Here is a 27,792-nt window from a genome sequence, read left to right as displayed (position 1 = left end):
TTTTACTGGCTCTCAAAGCTTTTAATGCTTTCAGACTGATCAGTTTAAAAGACTTGTTAAAAACAGAACTAAGGGATGACAGGCTCTTATTGATTGGGGAAAATAATCAAATTTTATATAGGCAGGGCCTTCAAATATTGCAATGAATTTAATGCAAATTAAGCTCTGACAGTACTACAGTTTATTGATTGGGAAAAAGTGTCTTTCATGTTTTTTTCAGTAGCATAGATCATTAGGACTTTTCTCTTAATTTCCCTTTATGTTAAGTCTGACACTAGCATATCTATTCCTCTTCAGTTTTAGGGGTAACATATACTGAAAAGATGTCAGTAACTTCTGATGACTTTTAGGAATAGTTTCATTTGTCTTATCCTTACACCATATGAGGTTTCTTTATAAGTCAAACAAATCATCTTTAAAAAAATAAAGATCTTTGTACTAAGTGCTTGGTAATTATTTTTTATCTGTACTCCTGCACTGCAGTAGCAGCCCCGTGCTAAGAAATTACAGCCATAGATGGCAATTCCTAACTATATTGATCATGTCCATTCTCCCTCTTCTAGCAACAGATCAACTCCTAACAACCATGATCGGATACAGCGCCTGAGACAAGAGTTTCAGCAAGCAAAGCAAGATGAGGACGTGGAAGACAGAAGACGTACTTACAGTTTTGAGCAGCCGTGGGTAAGTGTACAGAGCCGGTCAAATTTGGAAAGGTTGGCTGACTCCCACTGCCCCTGGGCTGGTCCGGAGCAGATTGATAGGGGTGCAGGGTGCTCTGCCTCCATACTTTTACCCTTCCTATTATCCCCAATTTTGGTTCATTGATGTTTATTTCATTTTTAAGCTTCTCCAGTCATCTGTCACATATGTATGTGGCATTGTTTAATCTGCATTTATGCCTTTGATTCTGCGAGTTACTACTTGGACTTTTTTGCCCCAAAGGTGATATCGATTATTCTGAAATTTCCAGGAAAATTGGAATAAAACTGAGAATAATTTAGGCAAAACATGTAACTTCGTAAACACATTTTTCTCTGAATCAATATCACTGTGATTATTTCTTTTCCTTTGGAAGAAGAGCTATGTATTTCCAAAGTAACAAAAGAGAGATATTCATAATAACATGCTTCACAATAGTACCCCTTTGCCACTTATATTAACCGAGACAGTTCTGGCTCAAGATACATGTCCTAATTGATCATTTAAATCCTGTTCAATCTGATTTAATAATGTGATAAAATTATGTAAATCCATGTGCTTATCTTGTTTAACATAATTGAATTAATCAGTGTTGCTTTTTAATCAATTACATGTCTTAAATTAGGATCCTTTAAATATGGGACAAATATGTTATTGCATTTTTGTATAAAATTCCACAATAAAGGCAGTGAACAATCTGCTTGCATTCCCCAAAAATGCAGAAGCTGTACGATGACAGCAGTAGAATCTCTCACAACTCCCTCCAAAGTTGTAGGCAGTGGGTTAGCATTACTTAGCATTACAACGCACCCAAGACTGAGGTGGAAATAGCCAAAGATCCCCATCTGTGTATATGAATTCATTGACAACAACCTAGGTAACATCGTAATGTATCTGACATCTTTGTTTGCCTATTGTAGTGGACACCAAAGATTTTTTTGACCTTTGTTGGGTCTTTGTATCCTTGTCCATCTTAAATTAATCAATTGGAATGTGGGGTATTTTTGATGTGCAACATAAAGAGCAACAAAGGTGGATGTATCCTTAAATGACCTAACACTGCTTAATGTACTGTATCAGGATATAGGCCTCACTTTTCTTATGTCAGAAAACCTCTAACCTTCTCTGAAATTGAATGAACAAAATAAACATCTTTTTTATGACCAGATGCTTTCAATATGATGTGATGAAGATAATGTGATAGCTCATCACAGTTATAGTGTAGCAGTTCAGGGGTGAAAAGGGGCTGGGTGTGGGAGGTACTTTCCATTACGCATATCAACTGCTGTTTAGTTTCCAAATGAGAGATTTGAACAGCATTCTTGGGAAAACTGTGTATGAGAAAAACTTGCACTCTTGAAGACTTGGGAACTTAACTTCTGAAGGTCATGGGCCAAATTTTTGTGTATCTAAATGCTATAGCAACTCTAGGCAAGCAACTTGGCTTTTATTATAGTTTCTTGTAGTGAGCAAGGAGGGAATTATTTGGATGACAGGCTGATTACCTTAGGAATGGAATAATTTCCTAAATTGTGGGTCAGAACACTGACCTTTCCTTTTTCTCTTATTCAAATAAATGAGATTTCTCTGTTTACTCCCCTTCTATAGATGATGCAAATGAGCTCAAATTGACATTCAGCTTAATGTATTAATATTAATTCTGAAGCTTATTGTTGCTTTTGTAGGAGCTGCTCTGTTATTAAAGATGTAGGTGACCAAATGTTTTATTTTAGATAAGTATTTTTTGAAAAAAAATGACCCAGACTATTTTTAAATTATATTTTTTTTTCCACTCTGTACTCTGTAGCCTTCCTAAACCACAATGTCTGGAAAGGATAAAGCAATGAACTCATTCGTTTCAGCAGTTCACAGTCATTTCAGTGTTAAAGAGCCTTGTCCCTCTCTCTTAAAGAGTTTATATTACTTTAATGTATTAGTCTAAAAAGTTGGACACCTTCTGAAAACTGATCTAGATGTATTATTAAATACTAGTGACACAAAAAAATGCAAAAGTGGTTTATAATACATACTCAGGAAAATACTTAGATACATTCGTCAACATCATTTCAGTCTTCTCTGTCAGTAAGCTGTTGGTTACAAACCACAGCAGTGAAAACTGCACCTGTATGTGGACCATTGTTGAAAAGTGTGTTTTCACCTGAGGGAGATGGTTTGTGCAGCCTACATAAACAAAAGGCTTTACAATCCAGAGAAGCCTCTGAGCTGCATGACAGCAGCCAACTCTAACTTGCTTTGGATAAAAAGAGAGGAAAAAAACACTCACAGAGAAGCCTTTGCTATGAGGTGATAAGTAGTTTGCATTTCTCATTAACAAGATGATGGGGAGGTTGAGGATTGGGAACAAAGTGCTGATGTGATGTGGGACTATTGGTTACTTTAAGGAAGTGTAAAGCAACACCAAGTTTGCAGTGTAAGTAATAGATACTGATGGAAATCTGGCAGCTCTGAGGATATTCAGAACTCAATAGCTCAGAACCCCGCTAATATATTATCAAAATGTTCCTGTGAACGTCACCAACTCAAATCTATATCAGACTATTAATGGTCTGTGACAGAAGAGTCCAGTTACCTGTGACAAATACCTTCAGTCTCCTCCACGAGTTGGAGGCAGATCTCTGTATTGTGGGGCACTACATCATGCTGGCTCTGAACGATACCCATGGTAGAGAGACCAATGCCTGACCCCATCTTTGGCTGTGACCGTCAGGTGAAGGTCATTTCTGTGTAGATGAGAAATGCGACAGAGCTAGACTTTTTTTGTCAGGCTGTGGTTGTCCTGCTAATAAACAAAATACTTGACTGCCTACGAGTGTTCATAGAGCATCAGGCAGCTTAACAAACACAAAAAGCGATAGCGCTGGAATGAAATGACACTGTCTATTATGAAGCATAACATTTCTGCTCAAGGCCATTTGAATGACACACTGTTAAGGTTTAATAACCAATTAACTGTTGCAACATCAAGCCATCTCTAAAACCCACTAGTTCTGCCAACGAGTAAAAGCTCTATGGATAAGATTTTTGCATTTGTTTATTTTAAGACAACTTTCTCAGGGTTCATTTTTTTTTCTCTTCCATGGCTTTTTTATTTTTCATGTTTCAAAGACAAAGTACAAGAGAGTTTCAAGGGCAATACTGTATGGCTGATGTTGCATGGGGAACAAAAATTAAAAATAACATAAAATATGATTAAGACATTTTAATCCTGCTGATGTTAATTCCAGTCAGAGTTTGCAGAAATGTGTATCTGGGCATATGGAATTGCATGGAATCACAGTATGTCTGCTAATATTTAAGGCCCTTGCTGTTGCTATGACATTTTTATACAAATGCAGTATTCTTTTGAGGCTGATTTTTCTGTTTGGCACCAAAGTTGAGTCTCTAGTTTTTGTTCTTTTCTCGGCAATATTGGGTCTGCTGAGGTTTAATCGTTGCCAGTCCTGGGTTTAGGAGATTTTGGTGGTAATTTGTTCCACATCTTGTATTTTGCCTAGTCACATCTTAATTAACAGATCCACACCTTCAATAACAAAATCACAGCATTGTAGCTCTAAATGTCATGGGAGTGAGCAATCTAATTAAAAAAAAAAAAAAAGACCATATTAAATCTATTGAAAACACTCCAACTGCTCGCCAGTCCTGCTTCTAGAAGCACAGCAACAATCGAAAAACCCCACAAAGATGCAGGAAGTACAAAAGTTGTCAATTTATTTCTTCATCTTTAATAAAAAAAAAAAAAAAATCAGTACTAAAAATGGAAAGTGGCAAATTCTGTTCAGAAAGACATTCTTCTCCAGTCATCCCAGGTCTGTTTGGGTGGTGGGAGAAAGTAGGCAGCAAGAGAGCAGCTGAGCAAACTCCACTTTAAATATTTAAAAGTCAAATAAAAAGGGTTTTTTTTTTTTCTAAAGATAACAGCTAACTCAGTCAAAATAAATATACTACCTGACTCGTGTGAGTAAAGCTTTAATTATGTGCACGAATTTGTGAAACGTAAATAACTGCATGATTTTCATAGAAGAAAGACTCCGGTGACCCTAATAATCTACTTAGACAAGGCTTGATAGATAAATGCTCAGAAAATGTAGGGACTATGCTTGTTTTTTCTGCTGTTTGTGAGTATGTAGATCTTGTCTCTAAGACAGATTAAAAGTTTCTTTTTTATATATTTATGGTACTCTTTTCTTAAACCTGTGTTCAAGTCTGTGACCTTTTCAAAGCCATAATGGATTCTAAGGAATTTAGAATTAATTTAGAAAAACAAAAGCCTGATTTTTGTCACCTTAACTTCAACTGTAACATATTAATTTTACCTGGAAATATTAATAATGGACTATATTCAAAGTAAACATTGTAAATTTTATATCAGACTGTAAATTATGTGGAATCACTAAACACATTAATGAGAAAGAAAAGTAGTATATTAATTCTTTCTGTAATGAATCCATTTCAAGAGTGTCTTTCAGGATATTTTATTCAAGACATTAGGCAATATCTGATGGAGCATTGCAATAGACAAAGAATACCTTACGATCTAAATTGTTGTTTCTCCTACCCCAATCTGTATCAGAGAGGAAATCAAGTTATGCAGGGCAGCCTCTCCACAGGTAGTTGCTCTTCAGTTGTGTAGTTAATATCCATTCTGTGTCAAACCTGGGAAAGGTTTAATGAAACACCTGCAATTTCTTGCCAGGACTTAAATTCTGACTTTGAAATTTTATATTTTAAACTATTTTTTCTCCCGCTACTTTCAATCTATTAATTTACAGAAAATAAAGATAGAAGTTTTTTTAAAGAAATTAGGTAATTTCAGTTTGTAAACAAATGTGTTTATAGCTCATAGGCATACAGTGCATGTAAATACCCCAGGCAGAATTTCAGGGCTCTCTGAGTGGATTGTTTCTACCATACAGAAGATCATCTTTCTTCTGCTGCTATACACACAATAGAAATCTTAGTCCCATACCACACCATTCAGCTTCCTCCATATACACCATAGACGGATACACAAAGGGATGAGATTTGCTTATTGAATCATGTTTGAATTAATATACACACCTGTTGGCAATTTTTAAGAGAAATGTTGCTATATGTTTTGTTCACCATAGCAACATAAACAAAAAGATGTAAAAATAGTTTTCAAGGACATCTCCCAGAACCATTGAATGTTTTTTATCACTCTAAATTTTGATATACACTCTTACTGGATTGTTGTCTGTGCCAAGTATGTATAAACTTAAAGCAGGCAAGGTCATTTCATCTTATCTATTTCTAACTAGTGCTGAACCATAAGAACCTCAGACTTTTGGGCAGCCCCATGTCTACCAACTTCCCAAGTGAAGTTGATACTTCTTGGTTAAACACAGACCTTAATTTGGAAAAAAATAGCACATGTATTTTAATATTAAATAATGGCCTTTTTCCTAACTGGGAAAATACTAAAGGACTTGTTCCTTTCGAAATCTCCCTATAAAATATTTCTTTTATCAGCACAAAAGTGTTCTATGAGTTTGAGTAAGCATTTCTCCCAGCTTTTCCCTATGGCAGTAGGATGTGAGGCAGGTGTGACACCTCAACTGGTGGAGCTCACGTCACCTGAACCGGTTGGATCTCCCTGAAACTCCAGTGCCCTGATAATCGCCACAATCTCCTTTCTCTAATTCTGTGGCAGCTTCGATCTGTGACAGCCCTGGAGTTAGACGTGCTGCCACTGTGAGCAGAAATGCCACTCTACAGGGAAGCAAACTGCATGAGCATCCACTGGTGTAGCCAGGAAAGAGAGGACGGATCTTTATCCCTGAAATGGGCTGCCATTTACTGCTGATAATGATCAGTGCAACATGAGCAATGGGGGTATGATCTCTGTGAAGTGAAAAAATGTTGGCATAAGATGAGAAATCTGTAAACTTAGCAGCTCTGCTTTTAAATTAAAGCCTCTTTGAGAACAGAGCTGTGTAATTTCATGTATCTTAAAGCACAGTTTTACGCACTGAATATTGTTTATCAGAGCTGAATGCCATAACTATCACTGCCACTTAAATGTACTGTGGAAGACATGAACATACCTTTATTTGTATAATGCAGCTTTGGTTGTTATCGTGGCCTTGACTGCATCCCGATTTAAAAGGTCAGTGCTTTTCATACATCTCATTGCAAACAAGGCCAGAGTGTATCAATCTGTACTGTGAAGACCGAGTTGTTGCCAGGTTTGTTGAATTATGTCAAGTTGTTATAATTGTACTTAGCATTGTGTTGATATCAGTGTTAAAATACACTGTTATGTGTATTTCTTGTATATGTATTTTTGTTGCCATTGAAAGATGTGGAAATAGTTCGACTTTTTGTTTTTCAATTACCTCCATTTTGTGCTAACATAAATGAGGTATGTATGTATATACATGTGTGTTTTTGTGTATACTTTATGTATGTATAAAAGTATACTTTGAGAATTGAGACAAAATTACCAATTAGCTTTGGAAAGCTAAACTTACTTATGATATAATTATTTTGGGGAGTTGATACTTTAATTAAAAGCATATTGAAAATGAAAATGATCATAACCATATATTAAGGGTGTTCACTATAGCCACCAAGGTTTTTAAAGAAAAAAAATTGAAAGAAAGGCCTTTTCATTAAAGTTATGGTTGAATGTACCTCTCTGTGTGTACATATGTTATGGAATATGTGATTATATACAGAGTATTTTTATGTCTCATTGCCATATTTTTGGCTGCTTGAAATCAGATAGCAGATCTTATTAAGTGAATAGCTTAGTGTAGATGTGAGCAATGTGCAGACAAGACTCTAAGTAAGTATCCTTTTTAGCTTAGTTATGTATTGCAAGTCCTTTTAATTTAGCAGGACATACAGGTAATCATACTTTCAGAAAATCAGATAATGGATTTTAGATGTTTTGCCTTCAAATTATAAATGTCATCCATTAGATGAAATTCTTTGTGAGCTACTGAGAATCCAGACCTGACTCCTCAGATCTAATCATTCTGGGCATGCGCTACAGGGGGCAGACAGGGGTGATAGACCCTGCTTCTATTTAGCCATTGATTCCTATGTGCATGGGAAAAAAAAAATCTCTGAAGTTGTGTTTTCATATTAGTCCATTCGTTGTCCAGTAGGGCTTTCAAAGCCATTGTCTCTTTAATAAAGGCTTTTGTGGTAACTTCGTCTCTCTGCACATGTGAGTGCGTGTACTTGCATTCATGCTTTCTACATGATGCACGTTAGCATCTTGCATAAACCTAAACTGAGAAGCAGCTAGATCTAGCTCCACCTGTTTGATAATTTAACTATTCCCTGTGCTGTAAAATGCTATAATATGTTATATTTACAGTGAATAGGAAAAAAAAAAAAAAAGTGGAACCTGTGAAATGAGGAGGTTGGCTCTAAAATCTTAGTTTAAATGTTTTTATTCCTTATGGAGAAGTTGAGATGGGAACTTCTAAGTTTTCCCCAGATTCTCCGTAAGCTGCTTAAAAGAAGTCTGGAGAGAATTCACAAATAAATCTTGTGATTTCTAGGTAATCACTTGCTTCCATAACCTGAGCCCTTCAATAAAATGCCAAATGTCAGAAGACTCTCAATAAAGTCAAGAAAGTTAGAAATGTTGACATATGCAATAACTGAAATGCTGCTCTGTATGTGTTGCCCTTATTTAATATAGTAGGAAATCTCCATGGGTGTTGTTAGTTTGGACATACATATGTACAGCTTATTCATCTCTTAGAAAATTTCCCACAAGGCTGACACGCGATTCTGTTTTCTCAACTTGTTGCTTCATCATACTGTTCCTAAAGCACTTTTCATTAGAAATGTAGTTTTACTGAGGTGTTTTACAAAGTAAATCTGTTCTGAAGTAGACATCAATGTTGCATTAAGGCTTCTCAAACAAGGTCTCTATTACTATATATTATAGTATTATTATATATATAATATATATATATAATTATTAATCTATTCAGATTTTTTTGCACAATAGTCTTCTTGTAATGGGAAAGGCGGTTGTTCACCAAATTGTATTTCTTAAATTTTTAGCCAAGACTAATGCCCTGTCTGAAGTGTATTGTTATTAAAAATTATGCTTCTAAAAGTTGTAAACCTGTTTCAAATCTGTTGTGTTTCAGGCTACCTGCAGGTACTTGACTGCGTAGTGAGACAAAGGAGAAGTTTTGTCACAAATGACAACTTTCTCATTTCTAAAACTTGTCTTCAGTGTACAAAGCTTTGAAAAGCCTTTTATCTTTCAGATATTTGTCAGACATTATGATATCTTTCTGCTGCAGAAATTATAATGGTGAAAAACAAAAGAGATACTCTTTTTTGAGGGAAGGCACAGATAAAAAGGCAAAAAGCGCTTTAACAAAAAACACAGGTCTGAGACATGTTGTTTTAATCCTAGGCTCAGCCAAGTGGTTATGTTCCCTAACCTCACAGTGATTAGATTTACATGGTTTGAATAGAACTGGTAATTCTAAGAGATAAAATAATATTCTGTACTTTGTTAGCTGAAACATTACTATTAAAACAACAACAAAGCCCAAAGCATTCTTTAACTTCTGTGGCACCCTATTTTGCAACTTGAAATCACAAAATCTGAAGAAAGTAATTGTGTAACATGAAAAATGATATCTCTACAAAGGTAAACTTTTTTTGTAGTCCGAAGTTTGAATTCAACCATTCTGCCAGATCTTGACCGTTAATGCTCTGTATTCGTGGAAAAGCCATCCATTTTCACATGCTCTTAGTACTGGACTCAAAGATTCAAATTGTCACCTCATTAAGATGTTATCCACAATCCTGCACAGAGATACAGGATTCCCAATTGCCCAGGAGAGACTTGCTGTAATTTATCTACTTAGTGATATCAAACCAGAAAATGTTTCCCTGTCTCTCCGAAAAGCATGAAGTGCATGTCTGGATCAAGAGCAAAATAGGAGGGCTCTACTAAGGGAGAGCATCATTTGATTGTGCTCGTGATGCTTGAAAGAGCTGCTGTGCTCCCTCTACCCTCAGATTCTCAGTGGGGTGTAAAACTTAACATTACCATGGCTGAAGATTTGTTCCATTGACTTAATTTAAATTTCAGTGTTACTATAAAACCCATTATGGAGCAATATTTTCCTCATACATCTCAGAAGCAGTAGGTCAGAAACACAATCTGTAGGACAGGCCACTGTTACGGGTCAAGACTTAACCTAATTATTATGGGAGCCTGAACTGTGTGTTGAAACAAATGCAACTGTATGTGTACAATAGCAATTTAAATAATAGCTATTTTGTTTAAGACATTTTAATTTTTCTTTTGTAGCCGAGTACCAAGACGTACTCACAGAGCGGCAGACACTCAGTATCGGTAGAGGTTCAAATGCAGCGGCAACGGCAAGAAGAAAGAGAGAGTTTCCAACAAGCTCAGCGGCAGTACAGCTCACTACCCAGGTATGGTAACTATCTGCAGCTATTCTGCATGTATGAGCCCAGAGCTAATTTCATTCATGGAAGGAAAATGTTGTGCTTAGTGCAAGCACTTTTGTTTAGCATTGATATAAGGTGGAATGTATTCAGTGTGGCAGAGGCATAAAATTTCTTAAGTAAGAGCATGTGGAAGCTGTTTATTTTAGAATTACTTCAGAGCTGATTTCAGCGGGATTTGATGACACTCAGCAAACAACAGTATTGAGACATTAAAACAAAGCTATTCTTTGTGGGACACCATCCAGTTTAATTTTCTGCAATTACAAAAGTCTCCTGAGCATGACACGGGTTGTCCCCTTTTGACATGTCAGAATATTTTTTTTCTGTTGCCTAATTCCTTACTGGATAGAAATTCTGTCTTTGTATTGCTGATAAGAGAAAACACTTAAAAGGAAAGAAAAAATCTCAAGACCTCAAACAAAAGAATATGAAACTGAGAAACTCTATCCAAAAAAATCAAGGGCTTCCAAGTTTCCAGTATATACAGTTATTTTAAGTTAATGGGTCATTAGCAATGGAATACTGAAAATTAATACACTTTTGTCTAAATAGATCTGTATTTTAAAAAATATTGCTTTTTCTAAAATTAACTGTTTGGGCAAAATTTTCTTAACATAATGTTTAGCTTCAAGAATTATTAGAATTTTACCCAACTTGTATTATGAATTAGATAGCTATCATAGTTAAGCATTCCGCAAATGGTCTTGGCATTTTCAAGTTTCAGTGGCAATGCTTAAATGGAGAGTCCTTTATATCAGAGGCTGATGTCAGTTTCCCTGGATTCTAGTTGTTTCTTCCAATGTGATTGTATTACTTTTTGTGTCCCATATGGAAATGGTGTGGAAAATATATTTTTGTGACATTTGTTTTATCAAGTATATCATAACTCTTTTTCTGAAACGAACAGAAACTTCATAATCAAACTTTTCTAATCATGAACTCTTATCTTACCAACATCTTTGAAAACAAAACAGATCTTTTGAAGTTTCACATGCTATAACACCTTTCAATGTAGATTTTTTTCTGATAAGTTTGGAAGATGGGAAAGGAAAATATTAAGTTACTGTGTTTTCTTAGATTGTTAGTTGGTCATTTTGAAAATCTTTATATTCCCTTAGCTTCTTATCTCTGTCTTCCCTCTGAAGTGACCACACCTATTAATGCCATATTGTTTTAACCCAAGGAATTCTCTTTCAATTTTGCCAGTCCTAGCAATCCACAAATCGAGTAGAAGAGCACAGATGCTAGTTTGAAGTTGAGAGGTTTATTTTAATTTTAAAACTATGATTTCCCTGTTCTGCTCAATCACTGGTAGCATTTAAAAATTGGAAATCAGTTGTAATGCGGTTCCAGTGGCAGAAATTAATACCTGTAAGGAGAAAATTAATCCACAAGAAATTTGGAAAATAGTGTTTTGGATCACAGAAATGCTTGTTTTGAAAAAAGTATCTGAGAACTTCACTCAATGTGGTTTTCAACATGAGAAATGACTAGTGAGGTAGCAATGCATGTTACTGACTAATTAATGATAATTTAATGACTTTGAGCACTCTGGGTATTTGAACTGTGCTTAGAGCAGACAGAATTTCAGGACCTTGGGCTAAAATTGGGTGCTGTATATACCACAATACTCCTATAGCAAGCTGGGACATCCAGTTCTCCAGGTTTACAAACTGTTCATAAGACTGTGATTGATCTTTTTAAGAAATCTTACTTTACTCTGAAACTTAGGTCCCAAGACTTATGTTGCAACTGTGGCTTTGTAATGATTAAAGTTTGTGCACTGGCTTTGTTCCTGAGCTTTGTTGCTTTTCATCTTGTATAGTCCCTAGGGGCCTCCTTTTTTTTTCCTTTTGTACATTTAAATCATCAGTACTGAAGACGAATAAACCCTTGAGTCAATTTTAAAGGATCTTCCCAGAAAAATAGTGAAAGTGGGCCAACTAATTTTGAAAAAGTACCAGAAAACAGTCAGTAAATTAAATCAGTTCAACTAGTCATCCTTGTCCCATGTGAAACTGTAAAAGCAATGTTTGACTCCAAGTTAATTTTCTAGTACTTAAATTTTATCTTACTCTAGATCAGAAACCTGACAGTTTCGTAGCCTACAGAGGTTTGTTCAATTTGCTCTTGTTCCAAGGAGTGATAAAACAGGGCTCAGAAACATTATTTCTTTGGCAAAGTTGGGTATGTGAATACCAAGAACAGCCATAAAAATTTGCATGAGACTTTACATTGCTATAATTTATGCTGTAATAATTTACATTCATCCTGAATTAAAATTTTCATCAAGAGGTCTCAAAATCTATTATGAAATAAGTTGGTTATGGTAATTTTCAAGTTATATGCATGGAAGGAAGATTGCAAAAACATTAGGTGACTTATTTTTACTAACGGCAGAAAAATTCTCCCAGTCTCCTGTCTCTCAGCTGTGTGTTCCTTGGATGAGGCCATGTTGAGTCATGTGTGTTGACATGAAAAAACAAGCCATATATAAACATCTAACTTATTTTCTTATGATTAATGTTACAATTTATTTTGTTTTACTGCTTGCTTCTCGTGCACTAATTTTAATCTCAAAAAGTATGTATCTCTTTTGCTGCAGCACAAAATTGTTGTATTTTATTACCAATCTTATTTTGAATTCATAAAAGCATCTAGTAGCTTGATAGTAAATTAAACCTTTTTCAAAACCTTAACCTGTCTTCAAAATAATCTGATTATTTATTTTGAAAAGAGATGAGAATTCGTAACTCCTATATGTGTGTATTTGATTTATTTATCTACCCAATGGAGCCAAAAACAGAACAAGAACACCTCTACCTTTTCTTTTACGAAAGCTATGGGAAACAGTCCTGATAGCATGAAATTCCTTAGTTCTGGAAATTGGAGAAAGAAACTCTCATCTGTGCTACTGCCTTTCAATAATGAGCTTTATCTTCTGACTTAGGCAGTGTTAGAACAAGTGTTTTAGCGATATGCCTGTTGTATTTCTAATAAGGTGTGAGTCTAGATTCAAATCTTTCAGGAGTGACTTTACACGTGCTGGCTGTTATCTGATTTTTCTGGAAGCAGAGCAACGTGTATGGTCTATCCTAGTCTGCAACTGAATTGTAGCAGCTTTTTCTGCAGACATGATGGTTATTGTAGCACTGGATGAGTTTTCATAGCATATTCCTCCTGGAGAGACCTAGAAATGCAATTCAACTCTTTAGGAAATATTCTTCCAAGAAAAGAGACAAAAAAAGCACCTTGGGGCAGAAAGAGAACGTGACTTCTGGAGAATTCTATAGCTGGGAGAAACCTGATGGCATTGTAGAAGTCTCTTCTTTCCAGGCACTGTTGTCAATAACAGTAGACTGGCCACCAGAACATTTGTCTTAAAAGCCTCTTCTATTTTTCTTTCCAGGCAAAGCAGAAAAAATGCCAGTTCTGTATCTCAAGACTCCTGGGAGCAGAGTTATTCTCCTGGCGAAGGGTTCCAGACTGCGAAGGAAAATCCCAGATACTCCAGCTACCAGGGATCGAGGAATGGCTATATGGGAGGACATGGCTTCAACGCCAGGGTAATGCTAGAAACACAAGAACTGCTCCGTCAAGAGCAGAGGCGGAAAGAACAACAACTGAAAAAAAAAACTTCTTCTGAAGGGCATAGCAATTATGACTCATATAAGAAAATACAGGACCCTAATTATACCCCTCCTAAAGGTCCTTTCAGGCAAGATGTACCACCCTCACCATCTCAGGTAGCCAGGCTGAACAGATTGCAAACACCAGAAAAGGGAAGACCGTTTTATTCTTGAAGTGAAGAAAATGAAGATCAACTTATCACGCAATAAGGAGTATTTTCATATAAAGACTAATATTTTGAAAACTTTTTAAACTGATGGTACTAAGGAATATATCCGTTGTCTGTTTCAGTGCCTTTAAAAATATGGGCAAAGCATTGGTGGGCCTTATATCTTTGCCGTTCTATCTCAAGTGTTGAATTCATGGAAGGATGTTCCATCATTTGACAATCATAGTGGAAGTGAGCAATGCCACCCCTGCATAATGAGTCCTGTAGCCCAGTCCAGTAGTTGTCAATGGCTTATTACTAGGATTTGTTGTAATGTGTTTTACTTTGCAGTGACCTATTACACCAACATGCAGATTTGTGGCATAATATTAATGAATTTGAGGTTGAAGGAAGCATTGACATGTCCTTTTTCATTTCTCTTGGGTCAGGAGGAGGGTTACATATCACTCTTGAGTGGATAAGGCTTAGCTCTACTCTAGATCACAGTCACAGTTCAAAGGTGTTTTATGGTGGAGTCATTACCAGTTTTTGTTGATCAATATTTAAGTGTCTATACGCTGAAAAACTATCCTTCTTCTGTTATGCACACATGCACACTTTTCCCCCTCTCTCCCCACTCTGAGAGCTTATTAAAAAAGCCTTTATCCTGACTCATGAGGAAAACAATATTAAGCTTTCGGTTAACCTGAGAATCCTGTTACAATTGCCTTATAATCTTAATGCACAGTCCATTACAAGTGAAATAACTGGAGAGAGGCTATTTATACAGTCATAGCCAAGACCTTGATAAATATATTTTACTATTTTATTAAAGATGGGAATTTATGAACAAACATACAACTGAGTTCTGCTTTGCTTTGTTTCTAAATGAATTTTGTCATGTGACAGCTGTGTCTAGGAAGAGAACTAGGGAGGGTGTCATCCCATGGTCATCTGACACACGGTTGTCTTTGGCAAATTTTGGAGATAGTTTAAGTAAGAGCAAAAGAAACCAAAATTTTTCTTTGGATCAAAAAACTGAAAAGAAAATAATTCCTTCTTTTTGTAATTTGTGAAGCTTTGTGGACAATTGCCTTGTACTTCTGTATCCTATGTTGTTGCATCATGATGCTACATTAAAAATAAACCTTTAAGTATATGAATAAGAGATAAGTGGAGACAAACTGTTACACATCATCCTGAAAACATGTCAGTATCCAAAAATAACTAAAGCAAAAATGATTGCTCTAGCAGTGAATAATATTTGAATGCACATATGGGATATGAGAATTTCTTTTGCAGCAGCTGTTTTTATGTTTGTTGGTCTGAACTTCATGTATTGTAAAAAATATAGCTGGGTTGCTGAAGTGCCTGCAAATCCTGATGTGAAAAGGCTTGAGAATGAATCTCAGCATATCATGTACAAAAAGGAAAGAGAGAAAGCAAGAAAGAAAAATCATGTATTGCGTGATTTTAAAAAATGCCTATTTTTTTTTTACTGGCACATTTTATTTTTTGCGCCAACTTGTTTCTAGAATATATGTGACATATCAGCACACATATCTGTGTCTTTTATGCCTATTTGTTAATGTTTTTTGTTGTTAATAATGTACTCCATGTTTAAAAGTTGTTACTAGTGTAAGAACAGTGACATTGGATGACAATAGCTCTTTTACGCAGAATTTACAAAACTGTATAAAACGGCTTTCCGTGTACATATGAAATTTAGAATAAAAGGCTGTTTCCATCCTCGTCTTGGTATTGCCTGTAGACCCTTATGAGAACTGCTACAGACATTGAGTTTAAAAAATATTTAACAGATGTTATTTTATCCTATTCCTAATGGTTTGCGTGTGTCTATCTGTGAGCTCTTATAAACATTGGCAAAGGGGAAAAAAAAAAAGAAAAGATTTATGGCCCAGCTGAACACCTGAAGACTATCCATAGAGGGGAAAAACTGCTGTCTAATGTCTTATGTTATTTTAGGCATGCTTGTGACATTTAAAAGGTGCATTCTTAAGACTAACTTCTGTGGCAAAAAATCTTTTGGGCCATAGCGTGGAGTGATCTCCCCAAGGGGAGTGCCCGCAGGAGCAGGGCACTGCTGTGCTCTAGCCAAACCTGGGCATGTGTGAGGAAGCCTCTTCTGCACCGAGTGCATTTTGGGCTCTGATGGGAGCCCTTCACAGGAATGTTGACATAGTGAAAAATGGAAGAAGGCAGATTTATGAATAAAGCAATATTTACATTTCCAGTGATACTCTGTTTCTCCCATTAGTACTGGAGCTGTGTCTGGTTTTTCTCTTCCCTCCATTCCTCCTCTTGTTGGATACTGCAGGAATGTCAATCATAATTCCATATATGCATGACATCAGGCTGTTACCATGGCAACAATAGTGTCAAATTATTTACTGTGACTTTAGTATGGGATCTCAAGGGGGAGAGCTCTCAAGGAGCTCCAAGGTGGACAGGCAGCCTTTGGTACCCAAACAAACTAAAAGAATGATATTGCAAAAGAGTTGTGAGTAGGGAAATAATTGCATTTGCAGTTTTGCAAGTCTCACTGTTTCATCTCCTGACTGCATTCCCAGATTACATAGTTTAGTGTTTCTATGGAATTATTTGGATAGTGAAATAATTGCAAGCACTAAAATATGCATCCACAAGAATGGAAAACAGGTTGAAGTCCTTATCAAAATAAGGTCTTTGATAAACTGTTGGAGGAAAAAGGGCATATGTTTGGAAAAAGTATGAAGTACAGGATGTTTTATGTGTGAAGATAGCATATGTTTAAGTTACCCTTCTATGAATCTCCTCTTCAAGGTGTTAACAATTTGCCATAATTTCATGTGTTCGTGAAAGAAGGCAGATGTTCTCTTTGGGCCATGTCTGTGTTATGTTAGCAAAGAATACTGGCTCCACCATCTTGTCTTCTCCCTGACATAGCATAGACAGGATTTCTGATATTAACTCCCACAAGTTGCAAAGGGCAATAAGGAAGTGGGAGGGAGATATTTTAATAGAAAATGACCTTTAGTTCTGCATAGTGAATAGACTCAAAAGTTAATTGAGCTAACTACATTACTGCAGTAATTTGTTTGTGGACGCATTACCATTATGACATTAACTCTGTAACTTTAGTGTATTTAAAGAATGGTCACAGGACAAACTGTAAGGGAGCTTACAACATCGAGGAGTGGGTGTAAGGCTTGCACATTTTTCTCTGTTGAAACTCCCAAAAAACATCTGCAAAGCCTGCTGTTTTTTTATCAAAATAGTGTGTTAATACCATTGAAATTCTGTGGGAAAGTTTAATATTACTAATGCAGAAGCCTTTCTGAAAAAAAAAAAAAAAACAAAACTACTTCTCTTCTTCTTATAGGGCCTCCTTGGAAACAAGAGTGCAACCCTACTGAGTTATTGCATGGGCCAGATAGTTTTAATATATGTCTTTGAGAACTCTGCCATCAAAACCAGCAAAAAATGGCGTAGAGCCCAGCTGAACATGGTTGGAAAGTACAATTGCCATTTATTGCTGGCAAACAGCAGGAAGAACAGCAAAACAAATTTTAAACGCATCATGACTGTAGATAAATCGCTGCCTTTCAAAGCTGTGCTGATGTTTCTCTCACGTTCGCTTTGTTTATGAGTGTCTGTAACATTGCATTTATCTGTGCTGGGGATGTTGAGAAGGGAAGGGATGAAACCTTGGCCAAACAGGGAAGAGATGTGCCAGATTAACGGTGTTGGCTAAACACAGGATGTTCTTGAGTAATTCAAGCCTTTGAACTTGCGTTGTTGAGACTTAAAGTGAATTTGGCTATTGCATGTCCTGGCTTGCAAGTCTCTTTTCGAAATATTTCCTAATTCTATTTGCTGTGCCTGACTGTTTCTACATCTATCTCTCCTGAGTCCTCAGTCTAGTTCATAGGAGTTATGAGAAATCTATCAGGAATGCAAACAGAGTAAAAAACCTCAGCTATTTTTTATGCTGCTGTTGTGTCCCACACCCTGGCCTTCCACACTAATCTTCAGCCCTAAGGTGGCAGAGAAGAGTGAGGGTGAGAAATCCAGCATGGAAGACTGGCTTTGTGAAAATAGGTTGTGTGTGTGCATGTACATGTGAGAGAGAGAGGCATCAATTGGATTCATTTGCTGTTAATTCATGTCCAGCTTGAAACCCTCTTCAAAATATCTTTAGCATTTCTTCTGAGCTTTTTCCATCTGTGCAGAAACCAGCTGATTATCTGATGCACATGATTATTGTTTCATGCCCTCTCATACATCTTTTCTATTTTGTATCAGCATCATATTCTCTCTTTTACATCTGCTGATTAATACTGTTGGTTTTATTTGTATCTGTAGACAACATGCAGTTCATTCATATCCTAGACTGATAGATATTTCTCTCATAACTTTGCAAACTTGATTTAATATTTTTCTGTCCTTGGGACTAGTGTTATCTTTTGTAATTTACACTTTATTCGCATCTAAAAAAATGAGACTGGAAGCTTGAATAGGGATTACACAAAAGCAGAGCAAAGCATATGGCTTTGATTTCTATTCTTTGTGCAGTACACGCTTCCCAGGCAGTTGTAGGGACTGGACAGAGTACTGTCTGAATGAGATGAAGAAAAACATCAAGCTCAGGAGCTTTGGAGGAGAAAAAAAAATAAGGGAAGTTTTGAAAATATTTATGCCCACTGCATGCTATCTACTGTGAAAAAACATAATAATTCCTTAGAAGTATCACTGTCTGTCTGAATAGCTGATGGTTTCAGAGCTCAGACAGACGTGACTGGTTTAAAGATGGCCAGATAGAAGAGGAATCTGCTTGTGCCATTCCAAAGGATGCCAGGACCCTCTTCCCTTGCAAATTGACTCACAAAACACTGTTTTCAGCTGCACATCTTACAGCAGCTAAGATCTGCAATGGGCTTACATTCACACATTGAGCTAAAAACTGCAGTGACATGTGTCAAAGAGAGGAATGACAGCTGTGTGTGATAGTAGCTTTGGTTATCTGATTTCAATCCACTTGTTTGTTGGAGTAATCTTTGTCTTAGGGAAATAAGGAAAGAAATTAAGACTGAAGGAGGGGAGTAAAATGAGAGCAGAAGGGTTCTCCACTTCCCTTCCACTATTTTACGATTACAGCCACCAGTAATTAGTAACCATTTTTCCCCTTTATGCCCCTTAGGCATAATAAGGGATAAACTAGTGGGCAGTAACCTCAGTGCAAAACACATGACCCTTCTAGAGATTCATTCCACACTTTAGCCTGTAAGATGTGAATTTACAACACAAGTAAAACGACTTCATTATCCCCATGTTATTTCCTCTGTGGGTTTCCCTAGGATGTATTTAGATTGTCAGTTCTTGAGACTAGGGACTGTGGTTAGTTTTTTTATCCTATATACAACTGAATGCTATTTTTGGCAGTAAGAGTTAGTAAATATTAAGGGGAGGGTTTCAGTGTGTAAGGAACTTTTTTTTTAAAAGCTGTTTTATATGGAATTTTTTTTTGCAACAGGTGCATCAGTGTCCAATTAGAGATGTATTCCTAGTTCTAGCAATATTCTCATTTATAGGTAAAGAGCATATTGCTGGAACCAGTAATAGCTGGGGACTTGCTACCTTTGTCAGTTAAAATGATGTCTTCTTTTACCTGAGGGGCTACTTCTTTAAAGCTTTTGTAGAGGGAGAGAGAAATCTTTTCCTCCTGTAAACAGGAAATACATTCCTATGGTCACTGTTGGAAGCTGAAGAACTATCTAATGGAATTTTAAGAGACTTCAAGGAGCTGCAGCCTTCAGCCAGGAGCTCAGAACAGTTATCACCTTCATGTTCAGCAAGCTGGAGAAGACATTAGTTGTCACTGTTCCACCATATATTTCTTATTCCCACTTACAACTTGCTGAAGCCTGAGACCGGCCTCTTCTAGATACCCATCACTTTTAAATCTTCCTTAGGGGCCAGCACAAAGCTTTGTAATATTTCAGCTGTAGCCAGGTTATTAAAAGCCAGTAGGGTCTTAGGAACAGGAATGCCTTTGCCTAAGACTTTGTGTCTAATGATGATGTATGTTTTGGTTCATTCTTCTAACCATCAGTTTATTCCTGTTCATGACACGTTCTACTTAGTTTTCTCAGTGTATGGTCCATTCAGGCTCTGCTGTGTGGTCCAGCCCAAACTGCAAGAATCGTTTTAATAAATGATTATAAATAATACGAGTGATAGTTCATTAATAGCTGATGCATTGTTTCGGAGCCTACAATGAAGATAAATTTATGCTAGAGGAACTACTTTTGCATTTGCAGAGGATGTTTAAGAAGTTTTCTCGCTAGTTTCTGAAGCTCGGCAAGGTTTAATCTAATCAACTGCAGCACAACAGGGACTGGAAATGGCAGTGTCTTGTTCTAGTGCCTGGTTGATGGTTTGCAAAAGTCTGTTTTAAAAAAAGTCAGTCTCTGGACTGAGTTCATTGTAACTTTCCACATATTGTTCCTTACTTTGAAAACTGTACAAAATCAGATTAAAAAGAGAAGCCACTAAATTATGCAACCTGTTGTTACCCAAAAACTCAGTTAATACCACAGCCAGCAGAGAAGAAATAATTTGTGTTTGAATATCCCAGTCTTTGTTTAAAAAATAATGCACAGAAAATTTTATAAATAGTAGTGTACAGAATTTTAGAATTGTTCATTCTTGGTTTTTTTAATGTCAGTTTGCATGAATAATTTTCTCATCTTTATGCAGAAATTTTCTGCATTTTTGTTGACTAAAATATTACTAATCTAATTTCCTATTAAAAAACTCATTTCCAGCATTGCAGAGCTGAAAGGTGCTACCAAGCATTTAGTCTTCAATTTACATACAACAAACCCTGTAATCTGATGGGGGATTTCACACAAGGGTGACTGCATGCAATTACACGGGCAAAGAAAAAATTTCATCCAAGGCTCTGCTCTACAGTAATTTCATCTGTTGGTCTCCTATTGAGGGTTCTTCTATTGTTAAATTGCTTATTGATATGGACTTAAGAGTAGAAAAGCCTACACAATATTTTCATACTAGGTTTTCAATGCTGTTTGCATTTTTTTCTTTTTTTTTTCTTTTTAATTATATTATGAGTTTGTAAAAACAGATTGGAATAATTCGTTTGAGTAAATGCTCATTGACAAGAAAACATTAAGCATTCTCCAGATGAAGCATCATTCGTGAAAGACAGAAGGATAATCCTAACATTACAACTCAAGTAAATTAGTTTTCAGATATATATCCCAGAATTGCATGAAGCTTTACCAATTCTTAATAGTGTCATAATAATATGCACTTTTAAATTAAGCCAGAAATCATCATTACAACAGCAAGAGGATTCACTGTTTGTGTTTATTAATGTGGGAATGTTGGAAGAGTATTTGATATTAAATGTCACAGACTACACTGATTGGAGCTAAACAACTGTAAAACTGATTGAGAAGATTTGTACAGATAAATACAGATGGCAAATACAGCTCTACAAGCTAACATGATGGAAGCACATCCTGATGTTATGCCTCTGCTGTTGCAAAACAAGCACAACCCTGTTGACCTGAGGCAGCCCCTTTGGAAGGGTATTAAGTGAAGACGTAGGACTCTGGACCATGGTGCACATGAGCCTGAAGCACATTTGGTCCTTCTGCATGCAAGGGAAACAATGGTATCTTAGCTGGCCCACGTCCTTCTCACTTTTGAAGACCCACACAACTTAGCTGTGTTTGTTCATAGGTGGATGAATGAGTTATGTTTTTCCTTAACTGCATGAAGATGAATGAAAAAATCTGCCCCATCACTCTGTGCCAACAGCATCATTGTAGTTTCTTCTGAAAAGCTTTGACTCAAAGCTGGTATCTCAGCGTCCTTGAAGACCAGGACAACTTTCCTCCAAACAGAGAGTGGGAGGAAAGCAGGGCAGGGAACTGCCTTGCTTTGTCTGTATCGTAGGCTGACCTTACCACAGAAGAAGCTGTTGCAATAATTTTATTTTAAATTAACTGTTACATTTCTCTTGAATTAACTGATATGCTGTGAATTTCATGTTAATCTCCTCTGCTGCAGAAGGATTAAGATGCAGGACTCAGGCTGGGAAGGAGCATCTGGAAATCTGACTTAGTGCTCTGCAGAAAGGTATATTACAGAGCAGCTGATCTATCTCCTGGTTGTACCACGTGTGTTCTCCCAGTCTACACTAGACCATAAATGAAATGTGGTTAAGGGTTTATGTCCCTATAAATACCGTGTATGTGTATTAAATGGTAAGTGATTTGCATTATTATGACATTTGATAGGTGGTATTTGGATCCAGCTGGTAAAGTTTCAACAAGGAGCTGGGAGACCAGCAACAGCCCTTCTATTGTCTTCAGCTGGCGTTCTGAGGCAGCAGTGAAAGCAATACAGCCAGCGATGCAGTAATCTAATACAGAATAGAGGCTGTTCCTTTTGTTAAACATCTTCTCCTAAAAATACTGGCAAGTACACATTGTTTCCTTGTCGGGTTTTTTTTTTTTTTTATCTCTTGAGAGATTTCAATTCCATTTACCCCACAGGCCAAAACCCTTCCCGAACGAGAGTTAGACAGCAAGGAGGATTACTAGAAATAGTGCAGACAATGACCAAAAGCCATCTTGCGTGCCTTTTCTTTCCAGCCAGCCACCTATCTTTCATTATCAAGGGAACGAATACCGTATCTGACTGCATAATCAAAATCCAGTGACCTGTCAGAGCAGGCAGTAAAATAAAGCTCTCTTGCTGTTTCGCTTTGACTAGGCTTCAGTTCTGGAACCCTTTTAACCCAGATTTTCTGACATATTGTAACTTGTAGGCATTTGAGGATGCAACCACTGAGCTAATACATTTTACATTGTGCCCTTATAATATATACGGTATATATAGTGTCAAGATTTCTGGTAAAATTGGAGCACCCTGATGCCAAAATAATAGCCTTTAATTAAAAGAGCTACAGCAAAGTGCTGTTGAACAATAGAAATCCCTGACCAATTTTTCCAGCAATTTTTCAGCCTGTGATATTTGCCAGCACATTCCTGATGAATGTCTAAGGTAAAAACGAATGCTCATGTGGATCTTGAATGCCATTCAACATATGGAAAGAACTGCTTACTTTTCTTTAAATACGGTCCCATGTAACCACCAATGAAAAACAACTTTTCATTTTTTCTTTTTCTTTTTTTTCCCCCCTCCCTAGTAATTTATTACAGGGCACTTAGAGGATTAGTGCTGGGCAAAAGTTCAGAGAAGGTCACATGAAATGCCAAAGAGGCATATACTCCTGTTACAAAGTCTAAGACTAAACTCTGTCCCTTAGAGCCAACTCTAGATTTTGTACAGAATGGAGGAGAGGCTGAATTTTAAAATGTTTTTCCATACAGTACCTTTCTCTTGTTCCCTCTTAGCTGAGACAAAAAAAAAAAAGGAGCACAGCTCAACACAGGCGTAATACTCCTTTTTGTGAATTGGTGAAGGAAAACAGTAGGGCTGGTTTCATACTTCCAGGATAACCATGCTACCAAATGAGGTCCCAAAGTGGGTGCCCTGGAAAGCCACACACATCTCTATAGTCTGTTTGTGTCGTGGGGGGGCTAGAAAGTAGGCAAATTTCTGAGTCCTCTCAAGGTCTTCTCAGAAGGTTGCAGTACAGAGATCCTCCATAGTCATTCCAGGTTTTACTTTTCCAGACTAAGTAGTAACTAATGTGCTGACCTATTTTAAAAGCTTTAGAGCATTTTTAGAGAGAATGATTAGGAAAAACCTTGTGGGATTCCTTTTTTATTTTTTTGCTTTTCCTTCCATTCACAAAGATGTTAGCGTGGTTCTTCACCCAAACATTTTGACCAAAGAGGATGAAAAATAGATCCTGTTGTAACACAGATTCTGAGGCTCCAAAAATGAGAAATTCTGTTTGTCCTATTTATTAGCAAAATGTGAAAGTTACAGCAGTCAGCCTATGAGTGTGGTATCAAACTCATCAGCAAGCAGCAAACTGCCTGATTGTATTGTGTTAACACAAGACCCAGATCTGTCTAAAAGCACTTGACAAATTCTGTCTTGGCATCAGGCCCTGGAGTCTTTAGTTATCATTTCTTTATCTTTGAAGTGAATGAGAATTTAAATTTTTAATACTGATAGCTTTCTAATTGGCTGATTCTTTGACTATTTTCAGATCAGGCTGTCCTCCTAGGCAAGCAGAATTGTATAGGCAAGATCTTCACAGCCAGAGATGCATCTCTACTTAGTGTGCAGAAGTAATATTTCCTAGACATCTATTTTGTGTGACAGAGAAGAATCACAACCTAGTGGAAGAAATTAATTTTTAATATTTTATTTCAAATTTTAAAGTCTACAGTTGCTGTATAATGAAAAATACTTGGAAGCAGGCATTTTAGGGGAAATGTACATGAATCAGAAGGATGCTTATTTTGTATTTTCACTTCCTGTGATCTTCAGAAAATGCTGACTGCAGCCAGCAATGTTGGCAACAGTCCTTTTTCACAGAACTCTTGAAGTATTGCACTACCTCATTGCCCGCAACAGCCAGCCAGGCTTTTAATAAATTAGTCCTGAATGTATAGATAGATTCTGGAGAGATTTTGAGGTCAGAAGAGACCACTATAATAATCTAGTGTATTAGCTAACTTCCTTTTTAACACCAACTGTAGAATTTCGCTCAATACTTCCTACTCAAACCCAGTAACTTGTGGATGTAATCAAGAAAATCTTTAAGAAAGACCTCCAGTTCATATTTAAGATTATAAGGGATGGAGAATTCACCACATCCTTTGGAAATTTCCTTAGTTTTTCATACTTGCACTGATAAAAATTTATGTTATCATCAGCTTGAAGTCTAACTTCATCTTTGATGATCTTGCTGAACCTTCGTTTTTGCTTATTTAAAAGCAGTATTACATAGATGTAATTTTGCACGCTGAACATACCATGCCTCAATAAGATTTGGGTGCCAAATGAGAAACTTTAGTATTGAGCCTCAGAAATTCTGAGCATAGAAAACATGAGTACCCAAATCATATGAGAGAGGGAAGGGAGACGGATGGAGGGTGAAACGCAGAATGATGTTATGTGCTGAATTTCCATCTACAAACTGGACAGAATCAACAACAAAGACCAATTTTGAAAACCCAACTTGTAAATACCATAGCTCAGAGTCAGAAACACATTTTCAAGACTGCGTGCTGTCAGGTTAACATTCTCTTGATGCGTCAATATCTCGGTTTTTAAATGTTGTTATGTTTCTGTAACAAAGCCAGTTTTGTTTCACAAAGAGATGTTTTTCAGACTATTAGCCAGGAGTGTGACCTAGAGATAATTCTTGATGCTACTTCTGTTCGGTATAAAATCATGATGCATTGTCACCTTGAACCTACCATCCTCTTGTAAAGGGCTTTAATGTTACTTTCACGTTGAACATATCTCATATCCTTTTGTAGTCAAATCACAGGATCTCACTGAAGATGTTTTCAAAGAAACTAATGTATTTGAAAGCTGAAAATTTAAATATCATTTGAAAAGGCAAGATAAATATTTTTATTGTACGATTTTTTTTTATTGAGGACAAAAAAGAAAGCAGGAACTTCAATTTCAAGATAAAAGTCTGTTGAGAAAGCTGAACCCAAAACTTCTACAACAAATCCATGCTTTTCCTTTTTTGCTGACAATCTTTTTCTCCACTTCTTCCCTCTAAACCTAGAGGGATATTTGCCATTGCAGTGATAAAATTGTGAGCAACATGGAGTTCAGTCATGCCAGGGAGAGAATATGATACATGTCAAGTTAATGTCAATTAAAAAAAAAAGGGAAAGAAAAAAAGAGGCACAGAGTGACTTTTTAAGTCTTTCACAGAGATCTTATCTATTCATAACCCAAATCAAAGCAACTCTGATTGCTTTATCAAGTGTAATATATAATTAAGGCAATTCAGTCCTAAGGTTTGGGGTTATCGCAGTTCTTTTGATTTGAGTTGCTGATTGTCTTAGTAAAAATGCTGGTTGGGAATTTTTTGACAGAGGTTTTCATCTTAAGGAAAAAAACAATCTGTCAAAAGGTAAACTTTCATGAGGACAAACCAGCCAGAATAATCAGTAGCCCAGGAGTTAGAGCACGCACAAGAGCATGAGGGTGTAATTCCCTGCTCTCAGCCAGAACCACTGGGTTGCTGTCTAGCTGAGCCTGCGCCACGCGCTCTCTCCTCATCTTTGTTTAAATTGTATTGCAATAAATGCACTGACTGCTGGGTTCTATATTCAGTCCCTCCCTGGCTGATTTTGATTTCGCCCTATATGGGAGTAACAAAGGTTTGAAATGCTAAGAAAGCTCTCTCCTGTGCTGCACATCCTAGCTTGGAGGTCTTTCCGAACTGCCCTGCCCTGAAGTTTGACCTCAGCAATTTTTTGGTTGTTCATTATACCAGAGATGTTGAACATACCTGAATTTCAGCATTTGTGTAACACCCATGAGATCGAAGGGGCTGTGCATATGCTTGCACTTCTCTGTACTCATAAACACCTTCATGAATTTGGGTGTGAACAGCACACAGGTTTTGGATACCATTATGGTGAGGTTGCGGACATTTTGAGGAAGGGACTGTGCTTGTCTGTGCGCACACAGACCACACTTAAAGCTGCACATTAGCAGGATACAGTTAGGCTGAAAGGTGTAAGCGGCTGCCAACAGGGATGTCCTGGCTCCAAAGAAAATAACAATCCTCGTTAAAAATAATGGGTGTGCCAAGTAATCGCCCAGGCAAAACGAACAAAGCAATCAAGCCCCTTTATGAGGTAAAAGCAGCTGGTGGCTGAGGAAACACCAGCGGCACTTGAGTGTAGATTTATGACACAAAAGCTTCAACAGCAAGGACCTGAAGGAGTTCCTTCTTCCCTCCCTCCATCCTCTTGCCCACAGTGCACTCACTGCCCCTCAGCTTACAGTCTCTACTCTGAGATCAGCTGGAAAAAAGGGGGGGAGGGGGCTAGCAATGGCTGGGCAGGACAGTGTCCCCCAAAGCTGTGGCTGCTACCAGCACCCATCAACTGAAATAACGTTGAAAACTGCAACCTTATTTTGTTCCATTGATTTATTTTTGCCTTTTTGATGGTTTAATATGGCGGTTTTTTTCATTGTGAATAAAAAGGAATAAAATCATGGAGTTTCTGTATTATCTTTAAAATAAAAACTTAGTGCCTCATAACACATTTATTGAATGTAATACTGAGAAACAGGAACTCATAAATTCCTATCCCAGCCATGCTGCTTTCTAGGCTGTGTGTGTCTTTATCTTGTGAAATCCATGCAGGGTGGGATTTACATTATCTAACTTCAGCGGTCTAAAAGTTAAGTGTCTAGGATAAGTTACCTATATAAACATATTCCTGAATCATCCGAGGGGGAACCACCTACAAAAAAATCCTGTATATCCTAAAAAAGGGTTCAAAACCAGGTGCTGAGACTGGCCCTAGACTTAAAGAAAACCTAGATGATTGGCAGCTGGTTTTTAGAGTACTGAAATTAGGTGTAATGGGTTCCACCCTTATAAGATCAAAATCTTCTCTCACTGAATTTTAAAACAAGATTGCTACGTAGTTCAGTAGGATAAGAATATGTCCTTTGCCTTTCTCTTTGAGAAAATTTCTTTCTCGTATTTTAAAAGTAAAGTCCCTGAAACACCAGATTCAGCCAAATACATCCTTCCATGTCCCATGGCACGCTACATTGAGAAGTGCTATACCTGCATAAAA

General features: G+C 36.9%; 1 protein-coding gene across 12 annotated transcripts in view; it reads left to right on the top strand.

The window, feature by feature from the left end:
- PARD3 (par-3 family cell polarity regulator) overlaps positions 1 to 15,755 on the top strand; it is a 448,147-nt gene extending 432,392 nt beyond the window's left edge. For 5 of the 12 annotated variants that reach the window (XM_054058313.1, XM_054058305.1, XM_054058306.1 and 2 more), the window contains 3 exons: positions 564 to 684; positions 10,046 to 10,173; positions 13,619 to 15,754. In XM_054058313.1, the coding sequence (XP_053914288.1) occupies positions 564 to 684; positions 10,046 to 10,173; positions 13,619 to 14,012 (643 nt within the window). In that variant the 3' untranslated portion in view covers positions 14,013 to 15,754. Of the gene's footprint in view, positions 1 to 563; positions 685 to 10,045; positions 10,174 to 13,618 lie in introns of all 12 variants that reach the window. The other 7 variants (XM_054058312.1, XM_054058310.1, XM_054058307.1 and 4 more) reach the window with 3 other exon arrangements.
- Positions 15,756 to 27,792: the final 12,037 nt, after the last annotated feature.

Source organism: Cuculus canorus, chromosome 2 (assembly GCF_017976375.1).
Source record: "Cuculus canorus isolate bCucCan1 chromosome 2, bCucCan1.pri, whole genome shotgun sequence".
In the NCBI taxonomy this organism is placed as follows: Eukaryota; Metazoa; Chordata; class Aves; order Cuculiformes; family Cuculidae; genus Cuculus; species Cuculus canorus.
Note: the sequence above shows the minus strand (reverse complement) of the source record. Positions and strands in the feature narration are given on the sequence as shown.